The 15,250-nt window shown below is 57.0% G+C and overlaps 1 protein-coding gene across 1 annotated transcript in view; it reads left to right on the forward strand.

Moving 5' to 3' along the window:
• The window catches only part of LOC140207825 (NACHT, LRR and PYD domains-containing protein 3-like), a 55,626-nt gene extending 50,975 nt beyond the window's left edge, over positions 1–4,651 (forward strand). Inside the window, exons 9-12 of the mRNA XM_072276386.1 lie at positions 1,021–2,758; positions 3,206–3,292; positions 3,448–3,615; positions 3,762–4,651. Coding sequence (XP_072132487.1) covers positions 1,021–2,758; positions 3,206–3,292; positions 3,448–3,615; positions 3,762–3,849 — 2,081 coding nt within the window. The 3' untranslated portion in view covers positions 3,850–4,651. The remainder of the gene's footprint in view (positions 1–1,020; positions 2,759–3,205; positions 3,293–3,447; positions 3,616–3,761) is intronic.
• Positions 4,652–15,250: the final 10,599 nt, after the last annotated feature.

Raw genomic sequence — 15,250 nt, forward strand, 5'->3', positions numbered from 1 at the left:
TTACCCAATGTGAGACCCCAAACACTCCGAGCATGGTCCTGACACCCTGTGAGATCCCACACATCCATGAGAGGGTCCTGACACACTGTCAGACCCCACACACCCCTGACAAGCCCCAGACACACTGTGAGACCACACACACCCCTGACACACTGTGAGATCCCACACACTCCTGACAGGGTCCTGACACACTGTAAGACCCCACACGTCCCTGACAGGCTCCTGAAACACTGTGAGACCGCACACACCGCTGACACACTGTGAGATCCCACACACTCCTGACAGGGTCCTGACACACTGTAAGACCCCACACGTCCCTGACAGGTTCGTGACGCACTGTGAGACCCTGCACATGTATGACAGGGACCTGATACACTGTGAGACACCACACACTCCTGACAGAATCCTGACACACTGTGACACCCCACACGCCCTTGACAGGGTCCTGATACTCTGTCGGATCCCACACACTCCTGGCAAGGTCCAGACCGCGTCCGAACACCCATGACAGGATTCGAACACACTTTAATATCCCACACAACCCAACCACCCAGCCACAGTGCAGGTGCTGATCAGCAAAGCTACCTCTTTGTATTTTGAATCAGTGATGGTGAGAGGGGAGGGGGAGCTGTGATTCCCCGACCTGTTCCTTTGACAGAATGCCCACTACATTCTTCTCCATCTCCATACACCACATGAACACTGGAGATTAAAAGTTTCTTCCACAGGAACAATGATAGCTCTGACAGTAGTGGGAGTTTGGCCAGTACGGGACACTTGGAGGTCAGTAAACTACCAGGGAAATACTCACCATCACAGCGTGTGGAAATGTGATGATCTGGTGTTTATCTAGAACAGGCTTCTCTGTCCAGTCAGGGGTCTGTAAATGGAATTTACTGTTCGAGCATCCATTGATGAATCCAATTAATGCAAGAGCTTTGAGCTAACTCTTGTGTGCTTAAATACTGAGTTCTGAGTTGAGGCATCTAACAGTTTGTTCACTGTCTGTTCCCATGGAAGATGTTCAGCAGAAACACAAGGAGACTCTGCGGCCACAAACTGAAACCCTGAGAGTGAACACGATCCTGATGAGGGAGAAGGAGAAGGTTTTCCAGCTGGTTGATCGATACGCTGAGCTCACGGTCATTTCTACTGTTCGAGATCGGAGACTGGTGGAACATGAGCTGCTGGCAAGAGGCAGAGACCACGAGGAGTGGAGAGAAAAACAACTCCGCGGACACCTGGAAAAAATCCGCACTGATCAGTTGTTCCAGAGCAGCTTTTCCTGGAGTAAATCCAAATCTGGGAGTTCGGCAGCAGTGGCCGGAGTGCCAGGGATCGGGAAAACAACAATGGTACAAAAGATTGTTTATGACTGGGCCACGGGGAAAATATTCCAACAATTCCAGTTTGCCTTTAGTTTCAAATTCCGGGATTTAAATTCCATTAACAGCAGAATAAACCTGAAGGAACTGATTCTGGATCAGTATCCTTACTTTGGGAATATCCTGAGAGAGGTCTGGAAGAACCCAGAGGGATTGCTGTTTATATTTGATGGTTTGGATGAATTCAATGACAAAATTGATTTTGCTGACGGTCAGAGAGACACAGAACCTCGGTCCACATGCACAGATCCTGAATTCAAGTGCAAGGTGTCTGACATTGTGTACAGTTTAATCCAGGGCAAGCTACTCCCAGGGTGTTCAGTGCTGGTGACCACCCGTCCCACTGCGTTACATTTATTGGAAAAGGCGAAGATCAGTGTCTGGGCTGAAATCCTGGGATTTGTTGGTGAGGAACGGAAGGAATATTTCATCAGGCATTTTGAAGATCAGTCGGTGGCAGCAGCTGTTTTCAGACACGTGAAGGAGAACGAGATCCTGTACACCATGAGCTACAACCCCTCCTACTGCTGGATCCTCGCTCTGGCACTGGGTCCTTACTTCACACAAAGAGTCAGGGACCCGCAGAGAGTTCCCAAGACCATCACCCAACTATATTGCTACTATATTTACAACATCCTGAAAAACCACGGCCGTGAGATTGAGAACCCCCGTGATGTGTTACTCAGGGTTGGTCAGATGGCCTTCAGAGGAGTGTCCGAGAAGAAGATTGTATTTACAGATGGAGATTTGATCAAATACAATCTGCAGCCTTCCCAGTTCCTGTCCGGGTTCCTGATGGAGCTTTTGGAGAGAGAGAATTCTGCCCGGAGCGTGGTGTACACATTCCCACACCTCACCATCCAAGAGTTTGTAGCTGCAGTCGTACAATTCCTGAATCCACATCCCGGGGATATTCTGAGATTCCTCACTGAAGCCCACAGCACGACAGACGGTCGATTTGAGGTATTTCTCCGTTTTGTTGCTGGTCTCTCCAACCCAATGACAGCTCGGGGCCTGGAGGAGATTCTGGGCCCATTTCCTCATCAAACAACCTGCCGTGTGATTGACTGGGTGAAGGAGGAGGTTAAACGTCAGAGTAGAAACACGAGGAGTGAAACTTGTAAAAGGAGCCTCCTGAACACATTGCACTACCTGTTTGAGTCTCAGAATCGTGGACTGGCTCAGGCCGCACTGGGATCAGTGGAAAAACTTTCATTCAGTGAAATGACACTGACCCCGATTGACTGCGCGGTCCTGTCTCATGTCATCGGACTCTGTGATACAATAAAACAGCTCGACCTGGGGAAATGCCACATTCAGTGTGAAGGAATCCAGCGGCTGGGACCCGGGCTGCACAAGTGCCGGGAGTTGAGGTAACTTGATTTATCTCTCACTCTGAACTGTGAAACTGTCCCATTGTGTTGTTTCAATGTAAAGGGATTTGGGTAAAAGTGTGATAAATACGATTGTGAAGAATTGTAACAAATGCCATCACCCTTCGTCCTGTGGGATCTCTCTTCCCCATCCCCGTTCCTCCTTCATCCCTGCCCCTCCCGACCCTCTCACATCAGGAACACTTTTCTAGCCATCGGGGAATGAGACAGACTATGTGGCGTTTACAGGGTCACATCGACAGACTAAATTACTGACATTCGGTGAATACCCTGGAGCTGGGCAGTGAGGGACATTGACAGTGATGGGATCTCCGATCAGTGATTTACTGAAGGATTTAATGTTTCCTGAAATATCCGAGTGAGAGAAATTCCCTCAGACCCACAGTTTGAATCACTTTGTGCATCAATTTGTCTGTTTGTGTTTAGACTGAGTTTTAATAAACTGGGAGATTCAGGAGTGAAACTGGTGTCTGCGGCTCTGAGGAACCCGGAGTGTAAAATACAGACACTGGGGTAAGTACCAGACTGTGGGAGATTGTGTTTACAGTCACTGGGTGTCTGACACTGAACATTAATGTGATCAGTAATTGTGTTACTGATAAACACTGGGGATTTGTACCGTCTCCTGTCTCTCTGTGTCCCTCACCCTCACTCTCTCTCATCTCCAGGCTGAGTGAGGTCGGTCTCACAGATTCTGGTGTCGAGGATCTCGTCTCCGCTCTCAGTACAAACCCATCACTGACGGAGCTGAATCTGGGTTACAACTCGCTGACAGACCGATCTGTCCCCGCTCTCCGCCGCCTCATACTGACCCTCCCGAGTCTGGAGCGGATCGGGTGAGTGTTTGTGTTAATGTTCAATGTGATAAAATATCAGCGGATCCGCGGGTTTTCTGGTGATATTTGTCTGTGAGTGTTGTCCCCTGTTACTGACACTGTTGTGTAATCTGTTTATTTCATCTTTATTCTCCCATCTGTTTCAGGCTGTACGACAATCGGTTCAGTGAGACCGGGGAGAAGGAACTGAGATCTCTGCAGGAACCCAGACCCGGACTGACAGTGTTCGTGTGAACATCTGAATGTGTGAACATCCCCGCCCGCGGGATGCCGACAGTTTGGCCGATTCCCCGCCCTCCCCTTTAACCCCCCGCCCCCCACTTCCCCTTACCTTTAATGGCCACGCGCCAGGTTTAATTCCCAACCGTTTTTAACGGAACTAGCTTCAGGCTCGCGCTGTGCGTCGTTCGCTGGTCTCCCGTGGTGACGTATTTCTGCCTCCTGTCCAGTGGCGCTGCTTCTGCCGGATGTGCGGGTTCGGGACCCCGGGAATGACACAGACAGGAAGAGCCCGGGGGCCGGGGCTCAGTCTGGGACACCGGTGTCCCGGGGTGGGACTATCCCGGGAGTACGTAATGCTGGCTGGCCTGCTGCGTCCACGGGCAACTTTTACGTTTGATGCCGGGGAATTACACAGACAGGAAGGGCCCGATGATGGCGGGTTTTTTCTGAGACACCGGCGTGGATAACTTCACTCACATCAACTCTGAACTGATTCCACAACCTACGGACTCACTTTCAAATAATTTACAACTCGTGTCAGTATTATTTAATATTTTATTTGCACAAATTTCCCTTCCTTTGCACGTTGCTCGTTGGTTAGTCTTCGTTTTTGTATAGTTTTTCATAAATTCTGCTATATTGATTTATTGTCCTGTAAATGACTGCAATAAAATGAATCTCGGGGTAGTATATGGTGACAAATAAGAACTTTGATAATAAACAACACGCATCAAAGTTGCTGGCGAACGCAGCAGGCCAGGCAGCATCTCTAGGAAGAGGTACAGTCGAGACCCTTCGTCAGGACTAACTGAGGGAAGAGTGAGTAAGGGATTTGAAAGTTGGAGGGGGAGGGGGAGATCCAAAATGATAGGAGAAGACAGGAGGGGGAGGGATGGAGTCAAGAGCTGGACAGGTGATTGGCAAAAGGGGATACGGGAGGATCATGGGACAGGAGGCCTAGGGAGAAGGAAAAGGGGGAGGAGGGGGAACCCAGAGGACGGGCAAGGGGACAAAAAAGGGAAACAATAAATAAAGTCCCATCACACACTCGTGGGGTCAGACACAGCATGAAACTCCCTCTACACCATCCCATCACACACTCCCGGGGTCAAACACAGAGTGAATCTCCCTCCGCACCGTCCCATCACACACTCCCGGGGTCAAACACAGAGTGAATCTCCCACCACACCGTCCCATCACACACTCCCGGGGTCAGACACAGCGTGAATCTCCCACCACACCGTCCCATCACACACTCCCGGGGTCAGACACAGCGTGAATCTCCCACCACACCGTCCCATCACACACTCCCGGGGTCAGACACAGCGTGAAGCTCCCTCCACACCGTCCCATCACACACTCCCGGGGTCAGACACAGCGTGAATCTCCCACCACACCGTCCCATCACACACTCCCGGGGTCAGACACAGCGTGAAGCTCCCTCCACGCCGTTCCATCACACAATCCCAGTGACTCCCTTGTCCATTCGTCCCCCCAACATCCCTTCCCACCTATCTCCCACCCAGCACTAATCCTTGTAAGCGGAACAAGTGCTACACATGCCCTTACATTTCCTCCCTCACCACCATTCAGGGCCCCAGACAGTCCTTCCAGGTGAGGCGACACTTCACCTGTGAGTCGGCTGGGGTGATATACTGCGTCCGGTGCTCCCGATGTGGCCTTCTATATATTGGCGAGACCCGACGCAGACTGGGAGACCGCTTTGCTGAACAACTAAGCCCTGTCCACCAGAAAAAGCAGGATCTCCCAGTGGCCACACATTTTAATTCCACGTCCCATTCCCATTTTGACATGTCTTTCCACGGCCTCCTCTACTGTAAAGATGAAGCCACACTCAGATTGGAGGAACAACACCTTATATTCCGTCTGGGTAGCCTCCAATCTGATGGCATGAACATTGACTTCTCTAACTTCAGTTAATGCCCCACCTCTGCTTTGTACCCCATCCCTTATTTATTATTTATTATCATTATTATTTTTCCCCATTTTTTCTCTCCCTTTTTTCTCCCTCTGTCCCTCTCACTATAGTGGGTTCACCTCCCCTTTCTTTTTCCCTAGGCCTCCTGTCCCATGACCCCCCCCCCTTCTCCAACTCTGTATACCGTTTGCCAATTAACTGTCCAGCTCTTGGCCCCATCCCTCCCCCTCCCCCTCCCACTTTCCAATCTCTGACTATCTCTTCTTTAAATTAGTCCTGACGAAGGGTCTCGACCCGAAACGTCGACTGTACCTCTTCCTAGAGATGCTGCCTGGCCTGCTGTGTTCACCAGAATTTTTGTGTGTGTTCCTTGGTTAATGTGGCCGCCAGGGATGGAGTGAGACACTGACTTACAATGGTCACAGTCGCACACAGAATCTATGGCGAAGGAACATGCGGTGCCCGTGGATACAATCCCGGGATTGAGTGTGTTATTGATTGTAATAACAGTATTTTAATTTGTGTTTTATATAGTCTTGGGTATTTCATGTATGTTTTAATTCTAATAATTTTGTCATTGAATAAACTAATGTATATATCTCAGATATTCACACATACACATATACATGTGGGTTTTGGGGAGGAGGGGTGAGGGGTTTGGGAGGAAGAGGAGTGACGGGACGAGGAGTGGACTGATGAGACGGTGACCGTGGCGAAGTCATTGACTCAATAGGGGACGAAAAGGGGAGGCGAAAGTTCCTGTCACAAACTGGTGGTGATGTGGATAAGATAGAGTCGGGGTGAGGAGGAGTGAAACGACAGGAAGGGAGCGGGAGTGATCTGACCAGGAAGGAGGGAAAGTAATGGGACGAGGTGGGAGGGGATCTGATGGGACGGGAAGGGAGGGGAAGTTGCAGGACCAGGAAAGAGGGGTCTGAAAGGAGAGGGTGGGCAGGAACAGGATGGGGCGTGTGGGGGAAGGGTGGGTGATTTCGATCCTTCGCAAATAAGACGGACGGCAAGAAGGAGAGCGCGGACAGGGGAAATGGGGAGCGAGAGGTCGAGACGCGATCTGGGCTGATGGGACGGAGAGTTGAGTGTCTGAACGGAGGGAGAGGGGAGAGACTCACTCAACGAGAGAGGGAAGGGATCGGGTGAGGGAGCGAAATTTCCCATCGGACAACGTTCACCACCCAGGATGTGTTGGATGGCAGGAGAAAGGACAAGGGGACGGAGAGGGGAGGGTGTCAGGAGTGATGGAGTGAGTAGTGGAGAGACTCACAGGGTAACTGAAAGAGAGGGCGATGAGGAGTTGAGATTGAATAAACAGGGAGGGAAGTGAGTGGGAGGTGAGGAAAAGGGTGTGACTATTTCTACGATGCTGGGAGAGCGGTTTCAATGATAACCATCACAAAATGGCCACCAGCCAGGGTGAGACGGGCGGTGATAGAGGGGACAGAGAGCGGAGTGTGTCAGGAGTGACCGGATGCCGCGGGTGGGACAGGGCGACTCGTAACAAGGGAGCTTGAACTGGGGGGTTCCCACGGGGAGGAATGTGACCACGGGAATGTTACCCACCAACCCCCACCCCCAACTCCGCCTCCAAAATCCGGCCTTGATTTTCCTTTCAGGCCGCTCGGCCCGAATCCTTTGGGCTGTCCCGTGGAGCGGGGAATGTGTCGGCACTGGGGCCCGTCAGAGGCCGGGGTGGGCGCCGGTTCGCTGGAGAAGATGGAGGCGAGGTCCGGCGGTGCGAGCTGGTTAGCGTGGATCACCATCATTCTCTGTGGGTGGGGGAGAGGGAGGGATCAGATTGAGGAGGGGACGGGAGAAAGAGAAGGTGAGGAGAGGAGACGGGATCCACTACCCACTCCCACAGCCTCTCTCTCCCTCCGTCCCTCTCTCCACCCCCTCTGTCCCTCCATCTCTTCCTCCCACCTCTCTCTCCCCCTCCCTATCCTCCTCTCCCCACCCCTTTCATTCCCTTTCTGCCCCCATCTCTCTCTCTTGCTCCCTCCCATCTCTCCCCACCCTCTTTCCATCTCCCCCCATCTCTCCCACCCATGTCCCATCCCCCGCCGCCCACACCCCCCCGGTGCACAGGAAGATCCCACTCACCACCGGAGGCCGCACGGCGCAGCACTCGAGGTTCCTGCAGTTGACGATGGCCGTGAGGACGGACATCACCAGGGAGACCAGGCAGTTCACCAGCAAAATCACCGTCACCCCGCTCACAGACCTCTGCCAGAGGGAGAGAGGGAGACATGGGGTGAGAGAGGGAGAGAGAAGGGCTCGGGCCGGGGAAGAGAGAGACAGAAGAGGGGGGAGAGAGGGTAGGGTCGGGAGCGGGAGTTTGGGGTAGGCGGAGGTGGGAGACCCAGACGGGGAGGAAGAGACTGGGGGGCGATGGGTGAGGAAGAGAGGGGGTGGGTGGGAGAGAGATGGGGAGAAAGAGGAGAGGTGGCACAGAACAGTTGATAAAGGGAGAGTCAGACGGGGGGGAGAGAGTGGTGGAAGTCAGAGGGTAGAGAGAGGTGGGAGGGAAATGTGAGAGGCTGGAGATGAGAGAGGTCGGACAGGGAGGGAGAGAAAGGTGGAGAACAGAGGGGGGAGAGACGGAGAGGGGATGAGGGACAGAGAGGGGTGAACGAGGCAGAGGGGAGAGAGGGGGTGAGAGACGGAAAGGGGGAAAGGGGGGTGAAAGACAAAGTTGAGCAGAGAGGAGAGCTAGAGTGTGGGAGAGTTGAGAGTGTGAGAGAGAAGAGGGGTAGTTCCGAGGGAGGGGTGAGAGGGGAAGAGATAGTGAGGGGGGGAGTGAAGAGGGAGAGATGGCCGGTAAGAAGGAGGAGGGGAAGAGTTGTTTGGGTATGGGGGTAAAGTCGGGGGAGAGGGAAGGAGCGCGTTGGGTGGGGAGAGAGGGGGAGTGTGGGAGAGGGAGATGTGTTTACAAGTGTTGGGGGGGGAGTGGAGAGAAATCTCTGGTAACTCCTGTCTCGGGAATGTAGCTTTCTCTTCACGGAACACATCAGGTTTCGGGTGACGGTTCCCTGAAAGTGGGGAGATGGAGAGGGGGTGACAGGGGTGACAGGTTTTGGGTGACGGAGAGGGGGTGACAGTGGTGATGGAACACACCAGGTTTCGGGTGACGGTTCCCTGAAAGTGGGGTGACGGGGAGACGGGGCGGTGAAGGCGGCGTTCGGCATCCCCGCCATCGTCGGATCGGACACCGGGAACAGGAGACCGGAGATCCCGGGGATTTACGGGGATGTCGCCGGGACTGGAGGGACTGAGTTACGGAGAGAGGTCGGGCGGGTTGGGAATTTATTCCCGGGAGTGTCGGGGTGACCTGACAGGGGTGTGTAAAACCACCAGGGGCACAGACAGGGTGAACGAACACAGACATTTCCCCAGGGTCGGGGAATCGAGATCCAGAGGGCGCAGGTTTTAGAGATTTAATAGGGGACTCCGAGGGGAAACTGTTTCACCCAGAGGGTGGCCCGTCTGTGGAAGGAGCTGCCGGGGGAGGGGACGCTACAACCGAGGGGAGGGGGGGTTCTGAGGGAGCTTGGCGTGGAGGGAGGGAGCGCTACCGGGAGGGAGGAAAGCGTCGCGGGAGAGGGGAAGGCCGAGTGGAGATCTCCGGGGGTTGAGGGGGTGTTGAGGGCTGGTTCGCCAGTGTATTGGGTGTGCGGGGGCGGGGGTGCGGAACACTCACCATCCGGCACCCGGTGTAGCAGTACCCGATGCAGGGGAAGACCCGGAAGGTCAGCGAGTACAGGATGACGGCGGGAGGGCAGGCGAGAGCGCAGATCACATTCGCGACCAGGCAGGCGATGGTCTGTCGCAGAGAGAGAGAGAGAGTGTGTGAAAGGGGTGACAGAGAGAGAGAGTGTGTGTGAAAGGGGTGACAGAGAGAGAGGGAGAGAGAGAGAGAGAGAGAGAGTGTGTGAAAGGGGTGACAGAGAGAGAGAGAGAGAGTGTGAAAGGGGTGACAGAGAGAGAGAGAGGGAGAGAGAGAGAGTGTGAAAGGGGTGACAGAGAGAGAGAGAGAGTGTGAAAGGGGTGACAGAGATAAAGAGAGAGAGAGAGAGGGAGTGTGGGGGGGGCGGACAGAGGGAGAGATAGACTGAGAACGACAGAGAGAAGAGGGGTGGGGAGGGACAGTGATGGGACAGAGAGAGATAACAGACGTGGGGGATGGACGGAGAGAGAGAGAGGGAGGGAGAGAGTGTGTGTCAGAGAGAGAGAGAGGGAGTATGGGGGGGCGGACTTAGAGAGAGATAGACTGAGAACGACAGAGAGAAGGGGGTGGGGAGGGACAGTGATGGGACAGAGAGAGATAACGGACGGGGGCGGATGAACGGAGAGAGAGAGAGAGAGACTGGAAAGGAGGAGAGCGGCGAGAGGAAGGCAGGAAGCAGGAAGTCGAAAGGAAGAGCGGATGGGAACAAGGGAGAGAGAGATAGAGAAATTGGAAGAGAGAGGGGGAGAAAGGTGAAAATGGAGAGGAATGAGAGAGTGTGAATGAAGGGAGGAGGGAGAGAGGGGGATAAAACCTGAGAGGAGGGAGAGAGAGGTGGAGGGAGGGAGGATGGGATGAGAGAGGGGAGGGAGGGGGGATGGGATGAGAGAGGGGAGGGAGAGAGGGGGATGGGATGAGAGGGGTGAGAGAGGAGGAGGGAGAGGGGAAGAGTGGGGAGGGAGAGGGAGAGGGGAGGGACAGAGGGGGATGGGATGAGAGAACGAAGGGAGGAGCGACAGAGGGGGAGGGAGAGAGGGGGATGGGATGAGAGGGGGAGGGAGAGAGGGGAGGGAGGGGGGATGGGATGAAGGGGGGATGCGATAAGGGGGAATGGGGATGGGATAAGGGAGGAGGGAGAGGGGGGATGGGATGAGAGAGGGAGGGAGAGAGGGGGATGGGATAAGGGGGGACCCGGAGACCGGGAAACGTAAACCGTCAACGGTGGAGAGTGTCGAGGGACGGGGGGACTCGGGGAGAGAGGGACAGATCAGGAGGGAGGGGAGGGGATGGGAGGGCATGACCGGGGAAGAGAGAGGAGGGAGAGGGAGGGGAGATGGAGAGAGGGAGGGGAGAGTTGGGGGTTGAAGTGCGGAGTCGGGGAGAGAGGGACAGAGATCAGGAGGGAGGGGGTGGGGGTGGGGGGACATGGCCGGGGAAGAGAGAGGAGGGAGAGGGAGGGGAGACGGAGACAGGGAGGGGAGAGTTGGGGGTCGGGGTCGGGGAGAGAGGGACAGAGATCAGGAGGGAGGGGAGGAGATGGGGGGACATGGCCGGGAAAGAGAGAGGAGGGAGAGGGAGGGGAGACGGAGTGAGGGAGGGGAGAGTTGGGGGTTGAAGTCCGGGGTCGGGGAGAGAGGGACAGAGATCAGGAGGGAGGGGAGGGGAGGGGGGAACATGGCCGGGAAAGAGAGAGGAGGGAGAGGGAGGGGAGACGGAGAGAGGGAGGGGAGAGTTGGGGGTCGGGGTCGGGCAGAGAGGGACAGAGATCAGGAGGGAGGGGAGGGGATGGGGGGGCATGACCGGGGAAGAGAGAGGAGGGAGAGGGAGGGGAGACGGAGAGAGGGAGGGAAGAGTTGGGGGTTGAAGTGCGGGGTCGGGGAGAGAGGGACAGAGATCAGGAGGGAGGGGGTGGGGGTGGGGAGACATGGCCGGGGAAGAGAGAGGAGGGAGAGGGAGGGGAGACGGAGAGAGGGAGGGGAGAGTTGGGGGTTGAAGTGCGGGGTCGGGGAGAGAGGGACAGAGATCAGGAGGGAGGGGGTGGGGGGACATGGCCGGGGAAGAGAGAGGAGGGAGAGGGAGGGGAGAGTTGGGGGTCGGGGTCGGGGAGAGAGGGACAGAGATCAGGAGGGAGGGGAGGAGCAGGGGGGACATGGCCGGGGAAGAGAGAGGAGGGAGAGGGAGGGGAGACGGAGAGAGGGAGGGGAGAGTTGGGGGTTGAAGTGCGGGGTCGGGGTCGGGGAGAGAGGGACAGAGATCTGGAGGGAGGGGGTGGGGGGACATGGCCGGGGAAGAGAGAGGAGGGAGAGAGAGGGGAGACGGAGAGAGGGAGGGGGGAGTTGGGGGTTGGGGTTGGGGTCGGGGAGAGAGGGACAGAGATCAGGAGGGAGGGGAGGGGGTGGGGGGGACATGGCCGGGGAAGAGAGAGGAGGGAGAGGGAGGGGAGACAGAGAGAGGGAGGGGAGAGTTGGGGGTCGGGGTCGGGGAGAGAGGGACAGAGATCAGGAGGGAGGGGAGGGGGTGGGGGGACATGGCCGGGGAAGTGAGAGGAGGGAGAGGGAGGGGAGACGGAGAGAGGGAGGGGAGAGTTGGGGGTTGAAGTGCGGGGTCGGGGTCGGGGAGAGAGGGACAGAGATCAGGAGGGAGGGGGTGGGGGGACATGGCCGGGGAAGAGTCAGGAGGGAGAGGGAGGGGAGAGTTGGGGGTCGGGGTTGGGGTCGGGGAGAGAGGGACAGAGATCAGGAGGGAGGGGATGGGGGGACATCGCCGGGGAAGAGAGAGGAGGGAGAGGGAGGGGAGACGGAGAGAGGGAGGGGAGAGTTGGGGGTTGAAGTGCGGGGTCGGGGTCGGGGAGAGAGGGACAGAGATCTGGAGGGAGGGGGTGGGGGGACATGGCCGGGGAAGAGAGAGGAGGGAGAAGGAGGGGAGATGGAGAGATGGAGGGGAGAGTTGGGGGTTGAAGTGCGGGGTCGGGGAGAGAGGGACAGAGATCAGGAGGGAGGGGATGGGGGGACATGGCCGGGGAAGAGAGAGGAGGGAGAGGGAGGGGAGACGGAGAGAGGGAGGGGAGAGTTGGGGGTTGAATTGCGGGGTCGGGGTCGGGCAGAGAGGGACAGAGATCAGGAGGGAGGGGAGGGGGTGGGGGGACATGGCTGGGGAAGAGAGAGGAGGGAGAGGAAGGGGAGACGGAGAGAGGGAGGGGAGAGTTGGGGGTCGGGGTCGGGGAGAGAGGGACAGAGATCAGGAGGGAGGGGGTGGGGGGCATGGCCGGGGAAGAGAGAGGAGGGAGAGAGAGGGGAGACGGAGAGAGGGAGGGGGGAGCTGGGGGTCGGGGTCGGGGCCGGGGTCAGGGAGAGAGGGACAGAGATCAGGAGGGAGAGGGAGGGGATGGGGGGACATGGCCGGGGAAGAGAGAGGAGGGAGAGGGAGGGGAGACGGAGAGAGGGAGGGGAGCGTTGGGGGTTGAAGTGCGGGGTCTGGGTCGGGGAGAGAGGGACAGAGATCAGGAGGGAGGGGGTGGGGGGACATGGCCGGGGAAGAGAGAGGAGGGAGAGGGAGGGGAGACGGAGAGAGGGAGGGGAGAGTTGGGGGTTGGGGTCGGGGTCGGGGAGAGAGGGACAGAGATCAGGAGGGAGTGGATGGGGGGACATGGCCGGGGAAGAGAGAGGAGGGAGAGGGAGGGGAGACGGAGAGAGGGAGGGGAGAGTTTGGGGTTGAAGTGCGGGGTCGGGGTCGGGGAGAGAGGGACAGAGATCTGGAGGGAGGGGGTGGGGGGACATGGCCGGGGAAGAGAGAGGAGGGAGAGGGAGGGGAGAGTTCGGGGTTGAAGTGCGGGGTCGGGGTCGGGGAGAGAGGGACAGAGATCAGGAGGTAGGGGAGGGGACGGGGGGACATGGCCGGGGAAGAGAGAGGAGGGAGAGGGAGAGGAGACGGAGAGAGGGAGGGGAGAGTTGGGGGTAGAAGTGCGGGGTCGGGGAGAGAGGGACAGAGATCTGGAGGGAGGGGAGGGGATGGGGGGACATGGCCGGGGAAGAGAGAGGAGGCAGAGGGAGGGGAGAGGGAGAGAGGGAGGGGAGAGTTGGGGGTCGGGGTCCGGGAGAGAGGGACAGAGATTAGGAGGGAGAGGAGGGGGTGGGGGGACATGGCCGGGGAAGAGGGAGAGGGAGGGGAAACGGAGAGAGGGATGGGAGAGTTGGGGGTTGGGGTTGGGGTCGGGGTCCGGGAGAGATGGACAGAGATCAGGAGGGAGGGGGTGGGGGGACATGGCCGGGGAAGAGAGAGGAGGGAGAGGGAGGGGAGACGGAGAGAGGGAGTGGAGAGTTGGGGGTTGAAGTGCGGAGTCGGGGAGAGAGGGACAGAGATCAGGAGGGTGGGGAGGGGATGGGGGGACATGACCGGGGAAGAGAGAGGAGTGAGAGGGAGGGGAGATGGAGAGAGGGAGGGGAGAGTTGGGGGTTGAAGTGCAGAGTCGGGGTCGGGGAGAGAGGGACAGAGATCAGGAGAGAGGGGAGGGGAGGGGGGGACATGGCCGGGGAGGAGAGAGGAGGGAGAGGGAGGGGAGACGGAGAGAGGGAGGGGAGAGTTGGGGGTTGAAGTGCGGGGTCGGGGAGAGAGGGACAGAGATCAGGAGGGAAGGGAGGGGTGGGGGGACATGGCCGGGAAAGAGAGAGGAGGGAGAGGGAGGGGAGGGTTGGGGGTTGGGGTCGGGGAGAGAGGGACAGAGATCAGGAGGGAGGGGGTGGGGGGACATGGCCGGGGAAGAGAGAGGAGGGAGAGGGAGGGGAGACGGAGAGAGGGAGGGGAGAGTTGGGGGTGGGGTCGGGGAGAGAGGGACAGAGATCAGGAGGGAGGAGGTGGGGAGGGGGGACATGGCCGGGGAAGAGAGAGGAGGGAGAGGGAGGGGAGACGGAGAGAGGGAGGGGAGACGGAGAGAGGAAGGGGAGAGTTGGGTGTCGGGGTCGGGGTCGGGGAGAGAGGGACAGAGATCAGGAGGGAGGGGAGGGGAAGGGGGGACATGGCCGGGTAAGAGGGAGGAGGGAGAGGGAGGGGAGAGGGAGAGAGGGACAGAGATCACATGTTTCTGCCCAATCCTCATTTCCTCGATCCGTTCGGTCTCCACACATCTGCCGGCCTCTGTTTTATGTGAGGACGATCACTGAATCTTCACCGGCCTCTGTGGTGGGGATTTACAGACATTCACCACCCTGTGAGAGAAGACATTTCCCCTCATCTCAGTCCCGGACAGTCCACCTCCAACTTCTTCACACAGATGGTCATCCGGGTGTGGAATGAGCACAAGTGGTGCATGTGAGCTCAATTTCAACATTTAAGATGTTCGTATAGGTACCTGCATGTTAGGGGTACGGGAGTAGGGAGTTGAAAAGCCTCAGCACCAACTAGATGGGCCAAAGGGCCTGTTTCTGTGTTGTAATTTACTATGACTCTGTGTCAAGAACATGAAATAATACTAATGTTTACTCTAATTCCTTCTAACAGCTGAGCAGACCAACCATACATCTGAGTTGGAGATATTTACATGGCGTTAAAACTGTGGCACTTTAAATTAACAGTACATACAAGAAAATCCCAGCTGCATGTTAACCAAGGCTATTTGTGTGAGAGTGTTTCAGTTACTGTGGGGCCAGGAACCCGTGCAGCTCAGTGGGAACAGGGAATAATACCAATGGAGAGAGTCAAACTGAGCCAGGTTACAGATTGGAGATGGCAGAAATGCT

Source organism: Mobula birostris, chromosome 13, assembly GCF_030028105.1.
Source record: "Mobula birostris isolate sMobBir1 chromosome 13, sMobBir1.hap1, whole genome shotgun sequence".
NCBI lineage: Eukaryota > Metazoa > Chordata > Chondrichthyes > Myliobatiformes > Myliobatidae > Mobula > Mobula birostris.